Raw genomic sequence first — 22,644 nt, forward strand, 5'->3', positions numbered from 1 at the left:
CCCACGTGAACATACTTCCTCCTCTCCGCACGTATCAAAATCCTTCCCACTCTCCAGGGCCCAGTGCCAGTGTTTGCTCTTCTCTCTGCTCTCCCAAAACTCCCACCATTACTGTCACACCACTCACCACGTATTGCCTTGCATCATGACGTACTGTCTGGATATGTCACATCTTCCACAGAAAATATAAGCGCTAGAGGACAGAAAGAATAAAATAGGCATAAAAATGTTTCCCAAACTGCTAATGTCTGCAATCATCTTAACACTGATTTTGCATTCTCCAATGCAAAATTAAGAGTATGTTCCCCAAATTAAAGTTTACAACTAACTTTGAAGATGTCCTTATCACAATGAGACTAGCAATCAAATTCAAATATAATTTGTAAACACAACAGGTATCCTTGATTTCATCCTCAGCTTTCCATTGAAGAATGCTGTGAACGTGAATGACTTTCCAAATATTTAAGCTTCAGCAAATATTTTAAAAACTCAAATAAATATTAAATACAAAAAACTTTAATGTAGAAGCATCTTCCTAAAGTCTATCTAACTAAAAGTTTTACCAATAGGCTTAAGGTAGATTTTTACAAAGGTTCAAGAAAATAATGTCAGATTATCTAGCTGTATCAATCACTGTGCTTAATAACTAGCAGGCATCAAATAATATCTGATTTATGATTATCATTCAGTCTAAGCCTTCATGATAAACCTATGACCTACACAGTTGATCTTGTCACCACGGGCTACTCATGGCTCATAGCCAACAGAATCTAATTCAAACTCCATGCTTGGCAATTAAGGCCTTCTACAACCTGAACCCAACTTCTTCTAGGCTTATCCTCCATCACCTTCCCTATGAAGTACCTATAACCCCAGATTTTCCCAGTTGCCTAACATACCAGGTACTATCACCCAGCTTGCTCTTTGCTCCCGCTCTTCTAAAATCCCCTGCTCTATGAATCTGCCCACTGACTTTCATCTACCTATGTCAAATGCCACCTCTTCTGTGAAGCCTTTCCTAGTTCCCTTTAGAAAGTAATCCCATTCCCTCTAGACTTACTTACTTCTTTTACAGCACTTACCAGAGACTGTCTCATATTATAGGAATGTGTGCACATTTCTAACTCCTCCACTAGATTATTAGCTCCTTGAGGACATGGGTTGATTCATAGTCATTTCTGTATCCTTCACAGCCCCTGGCAGAACATCCTGCACATAGTAGGTGGTCAATAAATGTTTACTATCTCATCAATGGCATATGTTTCTATGTTGCTACTGTACACTTCCCTTTCACATATATCCATGACATATTTGCATTATCAAAACCAGACAAAGAGTAGGCCTTTTCACAGATTCATGCGATATTCAATGAGCCTATACAAGTCGCAGGCCCTGTGGACTCAAAGTTGAGTAAGACACATAGCCAGCAAGACTCAAGCTCTGAATTCACTTTAAAAAAAAAATACCTTTTTAAAAAAATAAATAAATAAGGCAATAAACAAGAGAAAAGAGGTATGCACAGGGTCTAGGGGAACACAAAGGAGTGTGCTGAACCTAGAAGTGGGAAACAGGATCACTAACACTTGTACAGCGTGTAATAGTTGAACTTTCGGGATTAGATCCTCATGGATGTTTCTACAGAGAGAGTATCTGGAAACACTGATTATGAAACTGACATATCGAAGGCATAGTCAGACTGCGTTATGGATGCAAACTTTAATTCAAAATCAAAAGTCAAGGAGTTCACTGCAACTGGAAAAGTACTTATTTTCTGCGTCTGTCTACTCCTAGGTTGCTGTTCGGAAGCAGGGAAACCGAGGGAGCTGTCTCGCATAGTTAAAACGTCCAGGAGCATCAGTCTATGTTGAAAGAGTTGCAAAGTGTGCCCACGTTATTAAGAACAACACCCTTTCCCTCACTTGCAGCCCCAAGCCAGTCACCTTCGTCCAGCGGATTTGTAATTGCGTCTTTCCCCGTTTGCATCTCCCGCCAGACTGTGAGCCCCACGGGCTCACGGGCTCCCTCCGCTCCGAGACCCGGGCGGCCCCAGGCCTGGACCACCGCATGCGCTCCATAAATGAATGAAAGGCCGCATTTTTCACTTCTGTTTGTTTGCGGGATTCGGGCCTAGGGTCGCTTTTTTACCCTTAGCTGCAGATCTGAAGAGGGACTGCCCGACCTTAACTCGAAAGCGCCTCTCGCCCCAGCCCCGGACTCCAGACCCGTTTAAACCGGACACTCGGAAAGGCTCCCTCTTCCAACACCCGCAAGTTGCCCTTTTTACCTACAAAAGGTTCTCGGGCCGCGAGGTTGCCGTCAAAGCAAAGCCAGGCTTATTCTGCAGCCGCCAAGACCATAGCGCCACCCGCGCCTCCGGAACAGGAAACCGAGAAAATTAAAAAGCAAACCTGAGAAAGCTGGACCGCGACAGGGAAAGCTCTTGGACTGGCCACAGCGCCTTGTGCTCGGTGATTGGCGCGTCAATGAGAGCGATGGACACACAAGCCAATAGCCTTCGTAGAACGCCCCGGCGCCCGCCCCCTGCCCTCTACATCTTCCAATGAGGAACCGCAACCGGGTGAGCGCGCGTTTCCACCCGGGAGGGGCTGTGGGGCTGCAGCTCCGGCGTTGCGGGGTCCTGGCCTCGCGACTGCGGCTCGCTGGGATGCTGCCGCGCGGGAAAAGCAGGGGCGACTCTGTGGGAGAGCGCGGTCGCCTCCGGCGCTACCCCAAGCTCCCAGTGTGGGTCGTGGAGGATCACCAGGAGGTGAGCCGGCGGCTGCTTGATCCTGGGGCAATATCGCGCGAGGGCCAAGGAGGTTGCGGAGCCTCCGCATTGAAGGCCAGAGATAAGCAGAATTTGTTATCCGCGCGAGTTCCATTGCTGTGGGGAAAAGCACCGAAACGACTAACTTGGGAGACTAGGCGCTGACGTTTATTGAATCGCTTACTATGCGTCGGGCAACTCATTTAACCTTTCTCGGTTCGCCCAGAATCCCACACCAACAACTGGCGGCGTCGGGATTCGAACCTGAGCTTTCTCACTGCAGAGCCCCGTGTCCCTAACCTGCAGGATGACGCAGGCTTCCAGCTTCCCCCGGCGTCTCCGTCACGGCGCGGCTGTGTGTAGGCGGGAAGCTTTTTGTAAAGAATGTGGGCTGCGGTCTGTGGTATAGGGAGTGTCGTCGTAGCACTCAGGGCTGTTGGTATTGGGTGCTTGGCGTGTACAGAAATCTTTTTACAGCGAGCCCTGCTTTGATAAACACGGGCGATATTTCCTATTTTTATGGCAGCGCTACTTTGGAGTAGCTAAAACGGTGCCTTAATCTAGTCTTCTGGAAGGGAGGCCCGTGGATTCGAGACTTTTTTTTTCTTTTTTTTAATTAATAGGCCTTGGAAGGTCTCTGGTTATGAAAGGGGGAGAGGGTGATTCCGGATTCATGGATGGAGAAAGGAAGTTGAGTTTCCCAGGACCCAGAGATAGTGTGTATGGGCCTGAGAAAGAAGCACAAGGTTTTCAAATTCAGTATTAAACCTAGAACTACAGGGACTCTAACAGGACAGGAACCTTGGAGACCGCCTAGCCTGGCTCCATCATCCTAAGGTGTGGAAAAAGCCAGAAGACCCAAGGTAGCTTGAACACATCCTATGACAGAATGTGTATTAACTACCAGTGTTTTCCTGAGGGCCAATCCTTGTCTGTTTACCCACATTATCTTTTGAGTTTGTGATGGGGCAAGATCGGAGCAAGAGACGCCCATTAAAGCCTTTGGAGGTGCAAGCTGGAACTTCTGAGGAAAAAGTAAAGCTTGGGAACGCTATCTAAACCCATCTACAGTGAACACATTTTATATTTTCCTACTTTTTAGCAACTCGGCGTGCTTCAAATTATGTGTAGTTATGTTAAGCTTTGTTTTTCAGGCTGCAGCTGAGCATATGCTCATGACTGCAGTGCTAATTCCGAATGTGTGCCTGTGTTTTCTACAGGTCCTGCCTTATATATACCGGGCCATTGGCTCAAAGCATCTTCCTGCCAGTAACATAAGTTTTGTGCATTTTGATTCACATCCAGACCTCCTTATTCCTGTGAATATGCCAGCTGACACAGTGTTTGACAAGGAAACACTTTTCGGGTAATACGTGGTTTTTGTTAATGATTTTTTTTTTTAAAGTAGACTCTGCCCCCGATGTGGGGCTCAAACTCAAGACCCTGAGATCAAGAGCCACATGCTCCACCAACTGAGCCAGCCAGGCATCCCTCTTAATGATCTTTTATGTGTTTGAAATACAATTTGCAGTACATGATAAACAAGGGAAATAGACTTTGCTGAGCGCATGAGTTTTGTTTTTGTTTTGTTTGCCTTTTTTATTTTATTTAGAGCAAGTGTTGACAGACTTTTTCTTCAAGAGCCAGATAGTAAGTATCTTAAGTTTGCTCACTGTATGGTCTCTGTTGCAACTACTTATCTCTGCCCTTGTAGTAGGAAAGCAACCATGGACATTGTGTAACAAATGGCTGTGGCTATGTTCCAATAAAACTTTATTTACAAAAACAAGTGGCTTAGCCAATGTTTGCCAACCTCAGCTTTAGAATATAGAATTTTAGAGGTAGAAGAGACTTTAGAAGTTACCTAAGCCAGATCTCCCATCCTCTCCCCTTTAAAAGTCTGGATACTAAGGCGCAAGAAAATGTGTTTTAAACACGTTGTTCAATGGTTGTATAGGCAACACATCTTTAATTTGTATATCCTTCCTTCCAGTATTGAGTCCTTCCAACCTCTAAATTTGTACTACTTTCCCCTAGAAGGGTCATATATAATATATTTCTAAATAAAGACTTACTAGACTCTCTTCTGTAATAAAGTTCTCTGAAATTCTGCCACTGTCTCATTATGTATGCATTTGTTAGGATGTAGCCTAGTCATACAATGTAAAAAATTACATACATAGCAGTAATTTTTCTTTATAATATAAAATTAAAAGATAGATGCTAGCATGAATTAACTTTAGCCTACTACGTTTCTTTCAGTTGACCTTTTCCAGAACCCCATTTTAGAGAACTAATTTCTAAAGAAATGTGGTAGCTCTACCATTGTTGTTACTCTCTTTTATATTTAGAGGTTTTATATTTTAGAAATTGGAAAGAATTATGAAACAAGTATGCAGATTGTATAGTTAGTCATAGAATAATAATTCTTAAACTTTTTAGTCTGAGAATTCCTGTACACCCTTAAAAATTACTGAGCATTTTTCTAAGTGTGAGTTATATCTATTCACATTTACCATATTTGAAATTAAAACTGAGAAATGTTTAAAATATTAATTCATTTCAAAATAGACTTCAATATGTTAGCATAAATATATTTTTATGAAAAATATATTTTCCAAAGCAAAAAATATAGTAAGAGTAACAATGTTTAAGTTTTTGCACATCTCTTTGATACTTGTCTTTATAGGAGACAGCTAGATTCTTATATCTGCTTCCACATTCAGTCTGTTGCCATATGTTGTTTTGGTGGAAGTAAATGAAGAAAATTTAGAAAGTATTTTCATAGCCTTTTCAGATAATTATGAATATTCAGTAGCATACCAAAACTAACAAGTAGTGGTTTTTTAAAGCTTAATTCGAATGTAGAATCCAACAATTCAGATTTAAGTCTGAATAACCATTGTATGTTGATCACTCTTTCAAGAAAAATGGTGTTCAGCTTTCAATTGAATCACAAGTGTTTTTCCTTGAGACAACCGTTGTACTTCAAAGTATGTAGTAGCAGGAGTACTTTTTGTGCATTTCTCATTTTGCCACCCAGAATATTTAAAATGTATACTCAGGATCAAGGTTTAATAAAATTATGAAGGACCTTTTTACATGAAACTGGCTTTGGGAGGGGGCAGTGGTGCTTGGTAGTGAAGAATACAGTGACTACTAGTAGAGTTGGTGCCATCGCCTTGATTAGTCTTAGGATACCAACCCACCATTGTTTTGCACCATCAGTGCAAATGTCAATACAATGAAAAGGGGAAATGATGCCTTAATGCCATCAGGAAAATTGTTAAACTCTTGTTCTAGGTGAAATTACATTGGGGAAAAGCCACTCACTAGTAGTTTCCATGCTTTCTATTTCTTTTTCAGAGAATTAAGTATTGAGAATTGGATTATGCCTGCAGTTTATGCTGGCCATTTTTCTCATGTGCTGTGGCTTCATCCCACATGGGCTCAGCAAATCAGAGAGGGCCAACATCACTTTTTAGTAGGCAGAGACACTTCTACCACAACAATCAGGTAATTTTCTCATATTTATGAGTATAAGAGGGAATGAATGCTTCTTTTATCTTATTTTGAATCCCCATAATAACTCATAAGTTGTCTACATGCAAATGGGCTCTGATTAAGCGTCAGCTCTTTTAAAGAGTTCTCATAACAGCAGGAACAAGTTTTCAAGTGCCTTGACCTTCTTCACATACCATTTATATTTTGTTGCTGGTCACATTGGTTTTGAATAATAGGATCTTCATCTTCTGGAATTCTGGTTCCATTGATGACTAATTCCATTAAATGAAGTACCTTATCTATTTATCTAATGATGCATTTTACTGTTTCCTTACAATCTAATTATTGTCTGCTGAATTGAACAATTAGCAGTGAAAAAGCAAAATTCCCTCATTTCAGATTTTTTTTTGGTAAATCCAATGACTAAAAAGTAGATTTGGGGTGTTAGTTTTAGTAATATGATTAGCTTTAGATAATTAAAGTTACAGCATTCTTTGACTTGAGTTACATGTGCAGCTGGTTTTGTTATATAAGCTCTTTAACCAATGTTTTATGGATATTGCAATACTGTAATTATCTTTAGAAATATCATCGTGTTCTTGACTTTCTACATTCTTTTGTGATGGGATGAATGTTTTAAGCAGTGAAACCATAACTTTCTCAAAGGTGCAGGAGAATGGAATAAAATGGTAATACATTGAAAATGAAATACAGTCTTTCTCATTGAAAGTGATACTTTTTATTTCTGATTTATCCTTAATGATACTGTTAGTTTTTGTTGTGTGTTCTTATCAATTGCACAAATAACTTTGTTGTGTATCCATGAAAATTATATTTATTGAGGATGTTATACTAAATAAATAAATAGGACTCCACATAGAATAAATATTATATATAATACTGGTGTATGTGAGAGAATGATAGTGCTTTTATTTAGTACTTCAGTGAGTAGACCTAAGTTGACCTCTAACAGGCTTCTGCAAAATCAGATAATTTTGAGTAATCTGAAACAGACATTTGAAACTCAATGTATAATAACAATATTAGGAAAAATTTGATTATCTGGTGATTTTACTTAATCCTGCAAGTAAAAGTTTGCAGAAGAGACACATACTCAGGTATGCAGTCTGAGATGCATGTGTTTATACAGATATGAACAAAGTGAAGAGTTCTTTATTAAAGAAGAATACGAATTTAGGTTGGGGGATACAGCCTTTGTCATTCTTTGGATGGCACAATTTACAATAAGCCTGGATATTAGCTGTATTATGTCATTAGTCTTATTTTGGAAAATTAATAGCTTTTTAAATTTAAGGCTGTATAGCTGGAGGAGGGTGAGTAGGAAATAAATATTAACCGTTATTTTAGTTGGATAGAGCCCGACTCTGGAAGAAGCATTTAGTTTTGCTATTCCAAGTACTTGCTAAGGCATAATATAATTGAAAAGCTAAGAACATACTGATATGTCTAAAATCAGAAATCTGTAACTTGTAAAATGCATTCTGCATGTGTATAAGATATTTTGAAGTTGTTTTCCATATTAAAATATTACGGTTATACAGAGTTTGGCAAAGCTTTGAAACACATCAGAGGGAGCTTTTGTTAAGAGAAACTATTTCCAGATGTAATTTTTCTCTTAAGTGATTATTTGGATGAAGTTGCTGCTGGTATGAGAGTGATTCAGAACACTAGCTGAAAGAGGATCATTTATTTCTTTCTTTTATTAGAGTTTACCACACACAGTCCAGGGCCTATGTGGCAGTTTACAGGTTTGGAAACCCCATTTCCTTTTATCTTTTTGCTTCATCTCCAGAGCATTGCCTTTGTCCTCCTAGCCCAGGGTGGGCTTGCCAATTGCATGTTCATGCACCAGTCAGCAGGTGGAGGGGAGCAAGGTTATATATGCTTCTCTTCCACTCACAGCCTTAGTCCAGGACTTAGTCAAATAGCCACACCTCGCCGCAAGATCAGCTATGAAGTCCAGTCTCCTTCGGGCAGTTATGTGCACAGCTAAAACTAGGGGGAAAACTATTTCTTTAGAAAAACAGGAATTAACGACAGTAAAGAGAACTCTTAGTTTTTGTTAAATATGTTCTTTGTTACATTTCTGCAGTGCTTCGGAAATGCTATATGAAATGTCAGCTAATTTGTCCATTTGTCTTTAAAATCATTTTTTTCCTCTAATCCAGGGTTACAAGTACAGATCATTACTTTCTAAGTGATGGTCTTTATGTAACTGAAGACCAGCTAGAGAACCAAAAACCTTTACAATTGGATGTAATTATGGTAAAACCTTATAAACCCTGTAACAATCAAGAAGAAAATGATGCAGTGTCTTCTGCTAAGAAGCCAAAGCTAGCACTGGAAGACGCAGAAAACACTGCCTCTACTAAGTGTGACTCTTATTCAGAAGGACTGGAAAAGGACACAGTGACACAGAGGAGGGACCAAACTTGCCTAGAGCAACCATGTTCATGTTCTTATGAAAGCCAAGAATGTCAGACTACAGTCAGCACTGGGGAGATTCTGGAAATTTTGAAGAAAGGGGATGCATTTATTTTAGATATTGACTTGGATTTCTTTTCAGTCAAGAATCCCTTCAAAGAAATGTTCACTCAGGTAAATGTGGTATTTTTGAAATGTATATCTTGAGAATTGTATGACATTTCTCTAGATCAGGGATCAGCAAACTTTCTGCAAACAGCCAGATATAATTACTTTATTGGGGGTCCCAAATGATTTCTATCACACATTGTTCCTTGTTGTTGTTAAACCTTTTCAAATCATATGCACCTATTTTTTAAATTGAATTATGTACGTGCCTTTCTTAACTCAAGGGCCATACAAAAACAAGTTATGGGTTGTGGGTTGCTGATCCTTGCTCTAGATAGTATATATTATTTTGTATTTATTAATTGGGGTAATATGTACATGGGTAGTTGAAAAAACTAAAATCCCATGGTACAAGAAAGCGTATGCATTAAAGAATGTCACTTTCTCACCCCATTCCCATTCCCTCAGTTTGTTACCTCAGAAACAAACATCATGGCCAGTTTCTTGGTGTATCTTTCCAGAGATATTCTACATATATAAAGTTCTGTGTGACAAATTTTCCACTGGACCATGAGGTGCCTGATTACACATGTACTATTTGTAGCTAATGATTCAGGCCTGTGATCCTTAGGGTACCTCATCAGATCTTAAATGCAGAAAGCCAGACAGTATTAGCCTGCACAGATCTGAGATGGGACATTTAAGAAACCAATAAATTCATGCTCCAAGTGTGCATTCCTGGGTGCATTTTATGACACAGTAACTGCTTACTTTAAGATTTGGGAGGCTGTTCAAGTCTATTCTTTTTGGGATTCAAATTAACTTTTTTCTACCTAAATTCAGTGTTTGATTAGAATGATGTTGCACTTTATGATCCTAATTCACGTATGTATCGGAAGCCATGTGATTTATCAAAGACCTCTAAATAGGTATTGATTAAAAAATAGGTAAGATTTGAGGATTTAGTGTAATCTGAAACAAGAATGAGGGACCTAGAGTACTCTCCCAAGTTGCAAATAAGGGAGAAAAATTGCTATTTCTTCCTGCTCTTGTACATGGAGCCAGTGGTTATAACCATAAGTTCTTAGAATCATGAAATGACCTTAGAACTATTTAGAAAACTTGAATAGGCATATCTGAAAGCTGAAGAAACTGACTTTAGGAATTTATTTTACAAATATACTCATCAAATATTTTTAATGAAAATTACTACAAAGTTATACAAGGAACTTAATGGCAGTTACTCCTTTTCCAGTGCTATTAGGAAACCTGGGAAGTGGAGATTTTTGTATCCTTTTTTTTAAAGAGCATGTGCAGAAGTCCAGAGCAAGTTAAGTTCTGTTTGTTACTTCTACTGCTTATTAGCTGTATGATCTTGGGAAAGTTACGTAACCTTTCTGACCCACAGTTTCTTCAAGTATAACATCAAAATAATCACACGCAATGCATAGGATTATTATGATGAGGGTAGTGACACAACATTGTGCTTAATGAACTTCAGCTCTTGCATATAAACTCTTCCCATACTCCTAAAAGGGATTATTGGGACCAGATATACCCACCTCTAATGGGGCTATTTAGCATGCTAAAGGGGAGACATTCTCCTGCAACGTCTGTGCTTAGAAGGCATCATTCTTCATTGTATCTGCTCCCAGTATTGCCTTTGAACTTCTGAGTTCTCTTCAGTGGCTAGGGAAAGGGCTGCAAAGTGAACTTGGAGAGTTTTTGTTGTTGCTATTAAAGACCTGTATATTTCCTATACATAGCTAAAATCTGTTTAGATCCTTGGATGTATCCATTTAGAATGTAGAATATTATTAGAAATCTTTCATATCAAGTCTTTTTCCATAGCTAATTTTCATACATTCTTGTCGGATAGAGTTCCCTAAAGCAATGACAATGTTTACAATAACATCTGAGTTATACATTTTCTCTGATTTTCACAGACTAATCTTTAAAGGATTATCTAAGATATTCTCCTTATATCATAGCCATTTTTTACTTAAAGCATATCATTGAGAAAAAACTTGGTTTTTTTCCTAGTATATGGATTTTTGTTTTGTTTTCCAGGAAGAGTACAAAATCTTACAAGAGCTGTACCAGTTTAAAAAACCTGGTACCAACCTGACAGAGGTATCCTTCATTTGTTTCTTTTGGGTTTTGTCTATTTATCACATATCTAATATCTCATAGCTCATTAGAGTGCTCTCAAACATCTAACCAAAATCTGTGTGTTTATTGGGGAAGCCCATGGTTAGTACTTAAGAAGTCATGGTTTTAACTAACTGAACTGCTATTTTCATTGCAATGGGATTTCACTTATTTTTTCAAAGAATAATTATAATCTTGGCTTTTCAATGTGTTTAAAGGAAGACTTGGTAGATTGTGTTGATACTCGAATTCATCAGTTAGAAGATTTAGAAGCTGCTTTTGCTGATTTATGTGATGGTGATGATGAAGAAACTGTACAGAAATGGGCTTCCAACCCTGGGTAAGACCTTGAAACATTTTTTTCCCCAACTCTATTTTAGTCCTAGATATATTGTTAAATTTGCTAGATAAATTACTTTTGAATAATCAGTGTTAAGTGCCAACACAAATTTACTAACAATGGTTAGCTTTTACTGAGTGTTTTATATGTGCCCAATTCTAAGATTTTTCTTTTGCATTTATCTCATTTATTCCCTACAACAATCTGATGGCTTCATTGTTATTATGTTCATTTTATACATGAGGAAACTAAGGCACAGAGGTTTAAGTTGCTCAAAATCACATAGTAAGTGGGTATGTGCTTAATCGTTGTGCAGTGACTGCCTCTGTGATATATAAGATGTGGTGCTGGTCTTAGGGAAGATTAAAGATTGGTAAGACAGCCCCCATTCTAAGTAGAATAAGAAAAAAAAATTAACCTATCAGTAAAAAAGTAAATGACTAGACAAGTAAATTATGATGTGAAAACTTGCCTCCTTTTAAGGATAGCCCAACTATGAGTAGAAGCTCAAGCTGCCCATGGCATGAGGGAGCAGGATTTGAAAGCTGGATTCTTCATCAGGTCCTCTATTGGGCCGATTGTCTCAGCATTAACATTACCTTGAAAACATGGAGAGAAAAGTTCTTTTGGCGTGATCATCTGTCATTTTACAGGATGGGGTGAAGAGTGCCTTTAGTATTAAAGCAAGTTTGAAAGAACGTTGACATAAATAGTATAGTTACTTTTCCCTAAACTAATTCTATTTTTTTTCTAGTGCAGTGTAGTTGACATACTATATTCTATTAGTCTCAGGTGTACAACATAATGAATTGATATTCTGTACATTACACAGTGCTCGCCACAGTAAATGTAGTTACCATCTGTCAATATACAATGTTTTTATGATATCATTGACTACATTCCCTATGCTTTAGTTTTTATTCCCGCAACTTATTTATTTTATGACTGGAAGTTTGGACCTCTTAATCCCCTTTACTTTTTTCACCTGTCTCCCCACCCACTCTTGCAGCCGTCAGTTCTTTGTATTTATGAGCCTGTTTCTGTTTTTTTTGTCATCTGTTCTGATTTTTAGACTCCATACACAAGTGAAATCATGTGGTAGTTATCTGACTTACTTTGTTTAGCATAATAATCTCTAGGTCCATCCATGTTGTCATGAATGCCAAGATTGCATTATTTTTTATGACTGGGTAATATTCCATTGTATATACACACCACACCTTCTTTATCCATTCATCTGTCAGTGGACACTTGGGTTGCTTCCATATCTTGACTTTTGTAAATAATGCTATAGTAAAGATAGGCATGCATATATCTTTTCAAATTGGTGTTTTTGTTTTCTTTGGGCAGATACCCAGCAGTGAAATTACTGGATCATATGGTATTTCTATTTTTAATTTTTGTGGAACTTCCATACTGTTTTCTCAGTGGCTGCACCAGTTTACATTTTTACCAGCAGTACACCAAAGCTCCCTTTTCTCCACATCCTCATCAACACTTCTTAGTCCTTGTTCTTTGATTCTAGCCATTGTGACTGGTGTGAGGTCATTTCTCACTGTGGTTTTGGTTTACATTTCCCTGATGATTAGTGATGTTAAGTCTCTGAAATAATTCTTTAAATCATATAAACTCAAAAGGCCAGAAAACTAAAATAGAACCATCAGACACAAACTTTTTTGTCCACATGAGCATAGGAAACCAGAAGTAGCTTATTTTCAAATTGGTCTTCCACAAACTGAGATTATTCTCCACAGTGTAAATATAAGAAATCAGTCATAAGATAGCAACATAAATTAGAGAGTTAGAATAGTAGTACTTTGAGCCACTAAGACTTGTTATGTCATAGTTATTTAAGACAATTCATCAGATATCTAGAAGAATACAGAAGAAACTGGAATTGAGATTGCCTCTGGGGAGAGGAATTCTATGGCTAAAAGATGAAGTTGTAAGAGAGAAACATCTTTTGCTATGTGTGTATATTACCTATTCAAAATATTCAGTGTAATTTTTGTTTAAAAATAAAATATTGAAAAACATCCCTGAAATATAAATATAAAACTTTATTATCACTAAGGAAAACCATGGTATTATATTTATCACATCAGTAAATATTGACCAGGCACTTTAACATCAGTTCATGCTTTTCCTCTTCAGCATAGAGTGCTAATTTGAAAAACGATTCCCTCCTTTTTGAAATTATGATGGAAAAGGGAGATGTAGAAATAACTCATGGGATATGATTCTTTCTAGAAATATTGAAAAGTACCTATTATTTTGTGCTTCTATGATGTCTCAAGCCAAGCTTAAAACTTAGATGAAAACTTTGGGGTCCCGATCTGGCCCATAGATGGGGCCACCTTTCACTGAAACTCACTGTGCCTGTGAGCATGCCTGGTTAACTCTTCATCACCTGCAGGGGGTTCTCTCACAGACTTGAAGAAACAATGAGGCTACAACAGAAGAGAGTCCAGAGTGTGGCTGGAATTGGGGGAAAAAAGAATAGCACAAAGGAAAAGTGGGTGTGACAAGCAAGAAAAGTCTCCCCAAACTTACCATGCCCCTGAAGGGCCAGATCCTCAGCATGAAGGAGTCTTCACTATTAAGAAGTAGAGGAGGTAGGTGATTAGGGTCCAGAAGCCCAGAAAGTGTTTTTAATAAAAAGAAAGAAGTAACAGGATGAGTGGATAGATAGGCCTCCATGCCTCCCTTTTTCTTTCTTTTTTCCCCTCCCACCAGATGAGTAGATATTGGTGGGGGAGGCAAAATACTAGAACCATTAATTAATTAATCATGGCTTCCAAAGAGTTCCACCTAAATTAAATCACTTAAAGGCACTATAGTTAGTATACCAAATGGTATAGAACTTTTCCAATTGTAATTGTGTGTGTCAAATATGTTCTGAAATTTTTTTAACTTTTGGGAAACTATCTTTTTTCATCACTGTGTGCTAAAGGCACTTAGTTTTCTCGCTGATGAAAATAATTTTTAAAGTCACAGTAGAGCTTCCATTTTTAAAGAAGAGGAAAATCTCAGTTTCTTGAGTGCTAATTTTCAAACTTTAACACAATCTGTAATCTTGTAGGTAAGAAAAAACAGGGAACATCTATTTCTTAATATTTTAAGATGATATTTGAATATCTTTATCTTTCATTTCTCAAACATCATGTGAAACATATTGTTAAAGGTAAATTTTAAGTGTAATAGGTCATTTGCTTCTATAATTGTAGTTGAGGTGGTGTGATGTTTAATTGAAGGGTGACTTTTTTCCAGAATGGAATCACTAATTCCACTTGTACAGAGTTTGAAAAAACGGATGGAAGTACCAGACTATGAAATGGTAAATACTTTATATTAAAGTAAATAGAAAGGCATTTTTCTGAGTAGAAAAAGTACTTTTTGTTAAAGTGGTTTTCTTTTGTGTTCCAGGAAAGTGTAAATGAATTATTTTTTTAAAATGAGAAGACCTGAAAAAATACATAACTTTTTAGAAGTCAGAATACTAGAAAAGTTTTCCAGAAAAAATAAGTTTTTCCCAGTTTTATGTATGAAGCAAAAGTGCTGTGTATGTTTTTATTTTGTTTATGGTCAGATCTCTCCTTGCCAGAGAAAAGAAAGTATAGTTTTTCAAGTTGTCCCTTATTTATTTATTTATTTATTTTTTTTTTTAAAGATTTTTATTTATTTATTTGACAGAGAGAGACACAGTGAGAGAGGGAACACAAGCAGGGGGAGTGGGAGAGGGAGAAGCAGGCTCCCTGCAGAGCAGGGAGCCCGATGCGGGACTCAATCCCAGGACCCTGGGATCATGACCTGAGCTGAAGGCAGTCGCTTAACCAACTGAGCCACCCAGGCGCCCTGTCCCTTATTTATTAATTCGTTTTCATAGTCCCTTCCTCCTCCTTTCTTTCCTCTCTCTGAAGACTTTCCTGATTGTAAAAACCAAGAGAAAGACAAAAGAAGCTGAGATGCTCTGGCAAGTGCATCTCAACTGTATTAGCTGTATCACTGACTTTGTTTGCCAACAGTGATCTGAAAGCTATGGTAGAAGTGGATACCTTCAATGATAATTGCTTTTATTTTTGTATCATTGCACAGTTTTTGAAGCATAAATTTTCCCACTTGAAGTTCAAGTGTCTTTTTAGATTTTGTGCCAAAACTGAGACCTGCAAGTCTTCTTTTACTCCTGGTGCTTCTTTGACTTCAATAAATTGTGTTTTTGATCTAGTGTTTTCTTTAGTTGTGGAATACAATCAGACCTCCTTATTTGAAATGAAGTTTATGTACTGATTTAATGCCAACTTTATAAGAATAAAAAAATACGAAAGAATATTTTGGTTAAATTGGAGCTAGTCCAAAACCCACTTTTTTTTTTAATGGCAATTTTTAAGAATGATAGAGTTGGAAGATACTTAGGATTTTAAAATGCTTCAGCTTGCATGACACTGTTGAATGTGTCTTCATGCAGGTCTGCTGTAAATGTTACATTGCATCAGGATTTTCCAGTGGTAGATGGGGTTTTGGATATTGCTGAGCGAAGGAAGGGATGGAATGGGCTTGATTGCAGATTATGGAACCAAATATGATGTGTCTATAGCTGCAGGATTAGACCACTAAGTGTTTTGATCCTTTCAATAGAAAAGAACATGCACAGGGGCGCCTGGGTGGCTCAGCCGGCCTTTGGCTCAGGTCATGACCCCAGGGTCCTGGGATCGAGTCCCGCATCGGGCTCCCTGCTCAGCGGGGAGCCTGCTTCTCCCTCTCCCTCTGCCTGCCTCTCTGCCTGCTTGTTCTCTCTCTCTCTCTGTCAAATAAATAAATAAAATCTTTAAAAAAAGAAAAGAACATGCACATTCTGTCATTTTCCTACATTGATTGTTCCTAGTTAAAATTTTGATATGTATCCAGAGCCTTCAATAAAATAGATTAATGAGGGTTTTTTCCCATGCTTTGCACTCGTATACACTAGGCAAAACAGTGACATACTGAGTTCCATTTTTCAAAATTTCAAAGCAGAGGATGTAAAATGTTAGCCCTTGAGCCACTTCTAACTTTCAGGCATAGTTGAGTGCTAAGACTGGAACACCAGTCATTTACATTTAAAACACATCTATAGATGTTAGTAGTATGTGATTGTACATATAAAGGATACATAAGAAACTGGTAACAGGAGAAAGACTTTCCCTTATATCCTCCTGAAACTTTGAACATAGTACTAGATTAGATGCATGTGTCTAAAAATATATATATATGCTGAAAGAAGAGGTAAGATGAGAATATGTGTAGTTTTATATCCACTTTTAGAATCTAGGTGAAATGGATAATTTGCTAGAAAATAGGAATTATCAAAATAGACTCAAAGACAGAAACTGAATTCATAATTACAAAATTAAAAAGTAGTTAAAAGAATTATTCCTATAAAAGACATCAGGCCCAAACAGCTGTACAGGCCAGTTCTTCCAAAACTTTAAAGAATAGAGAACTTCTGTAGCACAGAAATTACTAAGGAAGAAAACAATCCCAGTCCACAACAATATTACAAGATTTGTCAGCAAGGACATTAATGGTTAAAGAATCTTCTAAAAACGATAAAGACTTAACAGTGTAATTTTTAATTTTCTTATTTTCAGGTTCACCAGGCTGGTCTAACCTGTGATTACTCAGAACTTCCTCACCATATCAGCACAGAACAAGAAATTGAGTATCTTATTCAGTCTGTATATTATTTACTGAAAAATTTACCAAAACCTACTCTTGTGACAATTGCAAGGTAAGTGTGGTAGCCTGAATAATGGCCCACCAAAGATATTCACATCCTAATCTCCAGAACCTGTGTATATGTTTCTTGTATAGGAAAAGAGACTTTGCAAGTGTAATTAACTCAACGAACTTGAAATGAGGAGATTAGCCTGGATTATCCAGTGGGCCAGTGTGCTCCCAGTGGTCCTTATAAAAGGAGCACAAGAGGGTCAGAATCAGAAATTGAAAGATGCTGGGCTTCTGGCTTTGAAGATGGAGGATAGGGCCACAAGCAAAGGAATGCAGGCAGCCTCTAGAAGCTGGAAAGACAGGGAAACAGATTCTTCCCTAGAACCTAGAGAAGAAGACAGCACTGCTAGCATCTTGATTGTAGGACGCTGTAATAACTTTGTGTTGCTTTAAGCCATTGAGTTTGTGGTAATTTGTTATAGCAGCCATAGGAAATCAATACAGTCTCAATAGATGAATCTAATGATTACTATTACAGTAATTCTAATCAATTTTTCACCTACTCGGCTCAAAATTCAGATGTTGTATTTTCTCTTTCCTCTTAGTAATGGTTGGCAAACAACATGCAGTTCTTATTGTCTTATCTTTGAAGTTGGTGATACTATTCAGATGAACACAAGAATTCCCATTTATGTGTCTCCAAAAGGCTATTTAGCTGCTGCCATGTTTCAGATTTGAGAATAATGTGCTGAAAGTTACAACAATTTTTTTATTATGTTAATCACCATACATTACATCATTAGTTTTTGATGTAGTGTTCCATGATTCATTGTTTGCATATAACACCCAGTGCTCCATGCAGAACGTGCCCTCTTTAATACCCATCACCAGGCTAACCCATCCTCCCACCCCCCTCCCCTCTAGAACCCTCAGTTTGTTTTTCAGAGTCCATAGTGTCTCATGGTTCGTCTCCCCCTCTGATTTCCACCCCCTTCATTCTTCCCCTCCTGCTATCATCATCTTCTTCTTCTTTTTTTTTTTTAACATATGTTGTATTATTTGCTTCAGAGGTACAGATCTGTGATTCAACAGTCTTGTACACTTCACAGCGCTTATCATAGCACATACCCTCCCCAATGTCTATCACCCAGCCACCCCATCCCTCCCACCCCCCACCACTCCAGCAACCCTCAGTTTGTGTCCTGAGATTAAGAATTCCTCATATCAGTGAGGTCATATGATACATGTCTTTCTCTGATTGACTTATTTCGCTCAGCATAATACCCTCCAGTTCCAGCCACATCGTTGCAAATGGCAAGATTTCATTCTTTTTGATGGCTACATAATATTCCATTGTCTATATATACCACATCTTCTTTATCCATTCATCTGTCAATGGACATCTTGGCTCTTTCCACAGTTTGGCTATTGTGGACATTGCTGCTATAAACATCGGGGTGTACGTACCCCTTCAGATCCCTACATTTGTATCTTTGGGGTAAATACCCAGTAGTGCAATTGCTGGATCGTATGGTAGCTCTATTTTCAACTTTTTGAGGAACCTCCATACTGTTTTCCAGAGTGGCTGCACCAGCTTGCATTCCCACTGAAAGTTATAACAATTTAATAAAACTTTTCTGTGTTAATCTTTGGGCTGGTTTTATATGGAACTGTGAGGTTAATACTTTCATATTTAATATTTTATGACAAATATTTTTAATGTCCTTTTACCATCCTGAAATGAAATTCATAGATAATCTAACCTACATACATACATAGTTTAAGTATATAGAAATATTATACATAATATATAGATAATATAATTGTCTTAGTTCATTCAGGCTGCAATAACAGAATACCATAGACCATGTGGCTTATAAACACCAGAAGTTCACTCCTCGCAGTCCTGGAGGCTGGGTAATTCAAGAGGCAGTCACTCACAGATTCAGTGTGGTGAAGACCTACTTCCTGGTTTACAGACCACAATCTTCTCCCTATAACCTCACATGGTGGAAGGCGTGAAGGAGCTCTCTGGGGTCTCTTTCATAGTGGCATTAATCTCATTCATGAGGAGTCCACCTTCATGACTTAATCACCTCCAAATATGATCACATTGGGAATTAGATTCAACATAAGGATTTTGGAAGGACACAAACATTTAGTTAATAGCAATAACCTACCTGTACACATAATTTAAATATATGTTTATATATGTATACATACACAAAAATTATTATAACATAAAAGAAATGAAAGTAACTGATAAAGTAATATGTATTAAAATGCCACACAAGGGGTGCCTGGGTGGCTCAGTCGTTAGGCATCTGCCTTCGGCTCGGGTGGTGATCTCGGGGTCCTTGGATCAAGCCCTGTGTTGGGCTCCCTGCTCAGAAGGGAATCTGCTTCTCCCTCTCCCTCTGCCCTTCCCTCTCACTTGTGCGCGTGTGTGCGTGCTCTCTCTCTCTCTCTCTCAAATAATAAAGTCTTTTAAAAAAAATTTTTTTGAAGTCACACAGAACTAGCATCTTTACAGAGTCACTAAATGTAAAGTTACAAGTGCAAACAGATACTCATGTGATGTATTGGCCAAATACCATGAACAGCACTGCCATAGTGACATGGATTTTTCTCGTCCTACCAACCTCTTGGTAAAGTTCTGAACTTAAAGTCCAGTCTTGTCTCAATATACAGAGTAGCTGCATTCCTGGGAAATTTAGTTCATATTTAATCCATTTTCAAAAATACTTTGTTCATATGTAGAAGAGAAATTCTAGGCTCAAGAATTAAAAACAGGTTTTTTCACTTATGTGAGTATTCTGTGGACTTGGGAAAGTATATAGGACATGGGACAGGTATTTATATTTACATTCATATTGCAGGTCTGTCCTGCGTATTGCAAGCATTCTGGCAGCCCTGCCCTCTTGCCTTAGCCCCTTGTCATTGTGACAATCAAAAATGTACCTACAGGTTTCCAAAACTCCCTCTTGGGGGTAGCTTCCCTCAAGAACTACTCTAACAGTGTTTTAAAGAAGCCAGAAATCTTTTTGAAAGCATAGAAGTACTCCTTATTTATTAAGGCTTATAAATTAAACTCTTATATATGATATTTTCTCAAACTAGGTCTTTATCCATATGTATATATTAGACAGTATTTAATAATTTTAAATTGCTCTGTCTCATTTATTGTGTGTTATTTACATCAAGTCTCAAAAATAACCTGATCACCAAAGAATGGACTGAGTTTATCAGAAGTCTTACAGATTATGTCTTTAGGTCTAAAATACTTGTGACAAGGACTAAGCTAGATAACTAAATCCATTTCCTTCTTTTTTTTTTTTTTAAAGATTTTATTTATTTATTTGAGAGAAAGAGAATGAGAGAGAGCACATGAGAGGGAGAGGGTCAGAGGGAGAAGCAGACTCCCTGCCGAGCAGGGAGCCCGGTGCAGGACTCGATCCAGGGACTCCAGGATCATGACCTGAGCCGAAGGCAGTCGCTTAACCACCTGAGCCACCCTGGCGCCCTAAATCCATTTCCTTCTATAAAGATTTCCAATCCCACATCTAAATGGCTTTCCTCACCCCAGTCCAGAACCAGGAGACAGTGATGAAATCATTTCAGATCTTAATCCAGCTGTAATTGTCAGTGACATTGGAACTGCTTGGTAACTGAGGTTGTAGTTGGTGATTGTGGAAAAACTCCCCAAAATACAGGTTCCTGCCCCATCCCACTTTGCTCTTTTCTCCTTAATACCACCTGGGAGGGGCGCCTGAGTGGCTCAGTCATTAAGCATCTGCCTTCGGCTCAGGTCATGATCCCAGGGTCCTGGGATCGAGCCCCGCATCGGGCTCCCTGCTCCGCGGGAAGCCTGCTTCTCCCTCTCCCACTCCCCCTGCTTGTGTTCCCTCTCTCGCTGTCTCTCTCTCTGTCAAATAAATAAATAAAAGCCTTAAAAAAAAAAAATACCACCTGGGAAACTAATCCCAAAACCAGCACATCTCCACATTTCATTTTGGATGATCCTACATACTTGTATAGTTAACAGATCGTTTTTAAAAGTAGACACCTTTTATCAGTTGGAAAAACTCTACTCTTATAATTTCTAGCCCTACTGTGCCCATAATAAAAGAATGAGAAAGATGCCCAATCACTAAGATAATAACCCCCAGTATTTCCAGTATCTCCCTTCCAGGGAAACAGCAATCTAGTGATTAAGCACTGAGGCTTTGAAGACATGTTGTGTCATTTTGAATCCCATCACCAGCACTTAGCAGCTGGGTGACCCATGCAGGGTAATTTTCTCTGTTTCAGATTCCTTTTAAAGGGGTCGTAAATATATGTATTTCATAGAGTTGCTGAGAAGATTAAAGAATGTAATGCACCTGACATAGAGTAAACATTTAGTAGCTTTCAACCATTACTATTCCAAAATTCAACATACCTTCATTTCGATTTTATATTGAAATCAACAAATGCAGATTTTTCTTCACTGCACAGTATGATCTCATCTTATTTACATGTATTTTCCTTTCTCTTTCTCTTCTTGGTTCCAGGTCAAGTCTGGATGATTACTGTCCTTCTGAGCAAGTTGACACCATTCAAGAAAAAGTCCTCAATGTGCTACGCTCCCTCTATGGGGCTGTAGACATACAGCTGGTGTACTTAGCAGAATGTTCTCCATCTTGAAACAACAAAACACTAGGCTCCTATTACATCTTTTTTTTTTTTTTTTTAGGGTTTTCATTAACTTATTTGTAAATGAGTCTTCCAGAAAAGACTTTGTTTTTATATTAACTTTAAGTTAAAATCTTTCAGGTATTTTGAATCTCAAAACAGATATCATCAGTTGTCAAAAGATGACAATTTTTTTGACATCAAGTCTTCCCCCCACAATTGATTGTTGCTTATTTTTCTTCCTTTCCATCATTGTCTTCTTCATTTTGTAAGGGTTGGTTTTTTTCCTCTTTTCCCCCTACGTCAATTGGACTATACAAAATTCATTCATTTATTCACTCAACTGACATTTATTGAGCACTTACATGTGCCAAACATAATTAAGTGCTGGGTGTATGGTAATGAACAGAATAGACAGGTCCCCTGCCCTCTTACGGGACAGCTGAGAAACAAATTACAGATTATGAGAAGTATTGTGAAGGAAAGAACAACCATAAACACGTCTTAGGCATGCTCTTAGTACTCAGGGTACCTAGCTGTATAAGAAAGTAACATTCTCAAAAGCTACTACCAAAAAAATAAACTTGCCAGTCCATGAAAATCAGAAAATCTACCTTTCCAAGACTGTCAGGGTTGTGGCCCAGCTGTTGCTGCATATTCTCACATTGTTGGAGTGGAGGAGGTCTATTTGAGTAAAGTCAACTAGCAAAAATTTTCTTTGCTAATCAGAAAAGCCCTGCAGGGTTTTTGGTGCCTCCAAATTATCAGTATGGGCATTGATTATCATTATAGTTCCTAAGTGCCACTTTATTGGCAGTCTGGGTTGATAATTTCGTCAAATAAACCAGCTTTTAGTGTAAATGGAAAAAAGAGGGTGCCTGGGTGGCTCAGTCGTTAAGCGTCTGCCTTTGGCTCAGGTCATGGTCCAGGGGTCCTGGGATCGAGCCCA

At 38.2% G+C, this 22,644-nt stretch overlaps 2 protein-coding genes across 12 annotated transcripts in view; one reads left to right on the forward strand and one right to left on the reverse strand.

Moving 5' to 3' along the window:
* The window catches only part of DROSHA (drosha ribonuclease III), a 120,310-nt gene extending 117,797 nt beyond the window's left edge, over positions 1 to 2,513 (reverse strand). For 3 of the 7 annotated variants that reach the window (XM_034998884.1, XM_034998882.1, XM_034998878.1), the window contains exons 1-3: positions 2,289 to 2,371; positions 1,083 to 1,209; positions 128 to 193 (exon numbers count right to left, since the gene is read on the reverse strand). In XM_034998884.1, coding sequence (XP_034854775.1) covers positions 128 to 147 — 20 coding nt within the window. In that variant the 5' untranslated portion in view covers positions 148 to 193; positions 1,083 to 1,209; positions 2,289 to 2,371. Of the gene's footprint in view, positions 1 to 127; positions 194 to 1,082; positions 1,210 to 2,284 lie in introns of all 7 variants that reach the window. The other 4 variants (XM_034998885.1, XM_034998879.1, XM_034998880.1 and 1 more) reach the window with 4 other exon arrangements.
* A 78-nt stretch (positions 2,514 to 2,591) lies between these two features.
* On the forward strand, positions 2,592 to 22,627 carry CUNH5orf22 (chromosome unknown C5orf22 homolog). 5 transcript variants are annotated; one of them, XR_004677985.1, is made up of 10 exons: positions 2,592 to 2,767; positions 3,988 to 4,133; positions 6,134 to 6,283; positions 7,999 to 8,040; positions 8,461 to 8,890; positions 10,895 to 10,957; positions 11,194 to 11,315; positions 13,732 to 13,930; positions 14,586 to 14,652; positions 16,943 to 16,956. XR_004677985.1 is itself a non-coding variant. In XM_034998765.1 (10 exons), the coding sequence occupies exons 1-10, from the start codon at positions 2,666 to 2,668 to the stop codon at positions 21,705 to 21,707; spliced, it is 1,395 nt and encodes a 464-aa protein (XP_034854656.1). In that variant the 5' UTR covers positions 2,592 to 2,665; the 3' UTR covers positions 21,708 to 22,627. The 5 variants fall into 5 exon arrangements, 3 of the variants coding, with proteins under 3 accessions (XP_034854656.1, XP_034854657.1, XP_034854659.1); XR_004677986.1 differs by having other exon boundaries at positions 13,747 to 13,930; XM_034998765.1 differs by lacking the exon at positions 13,732 to 13,930 and adding an exon at positions 21,575 to 22,627 and having other exon boundaries at positions 16,943 to 17,082.
* The last annotated feature ends 17 nt before the right edge of the window (positions 22,628 to 22,644 follow it).

The sequence above is a fragment of the Mirounga leonina genome, unplaced genomic scaffold (assembly GCF_011800145.1).
Source record: "Mirounga leonina isolate KUSES-001 unplaced genomic scaffold, KU_Mleo_1.0 Mir_95, whole genome shotgun sequence".
NCBI lineage: Eukaryota > Metazoa > Chordata > Mammalia > Carnivora > Phocidae > Mirounga > Mirounga leonina.

Excerpts from the sequence above, each read along its gene's own strand:
- CUNH5orf22 (XM_034998765.1), top strand. The coding sequence starts at position 2,666 with ATGCTGCCGCGCGGGAAAAGCAGGGGCGACTCTGTGGGAGAGCGCGGT. Across the intron at positions 2,768-3,987 it reads TCGTGGAGGATCACCAGGAG|GTCCTGCCTTATATATACCG; the intron begins GTGAGCCGGCGG and ends TGTTTTCTACAG. Across the intron at positions 14,653-16,942 it reads AAGTACCAGACTATGAAATG|GTTCACCAGGCTGGTCTAAC; the intron begins GTAAATACTTTA and ends TCTTATTTTCAG.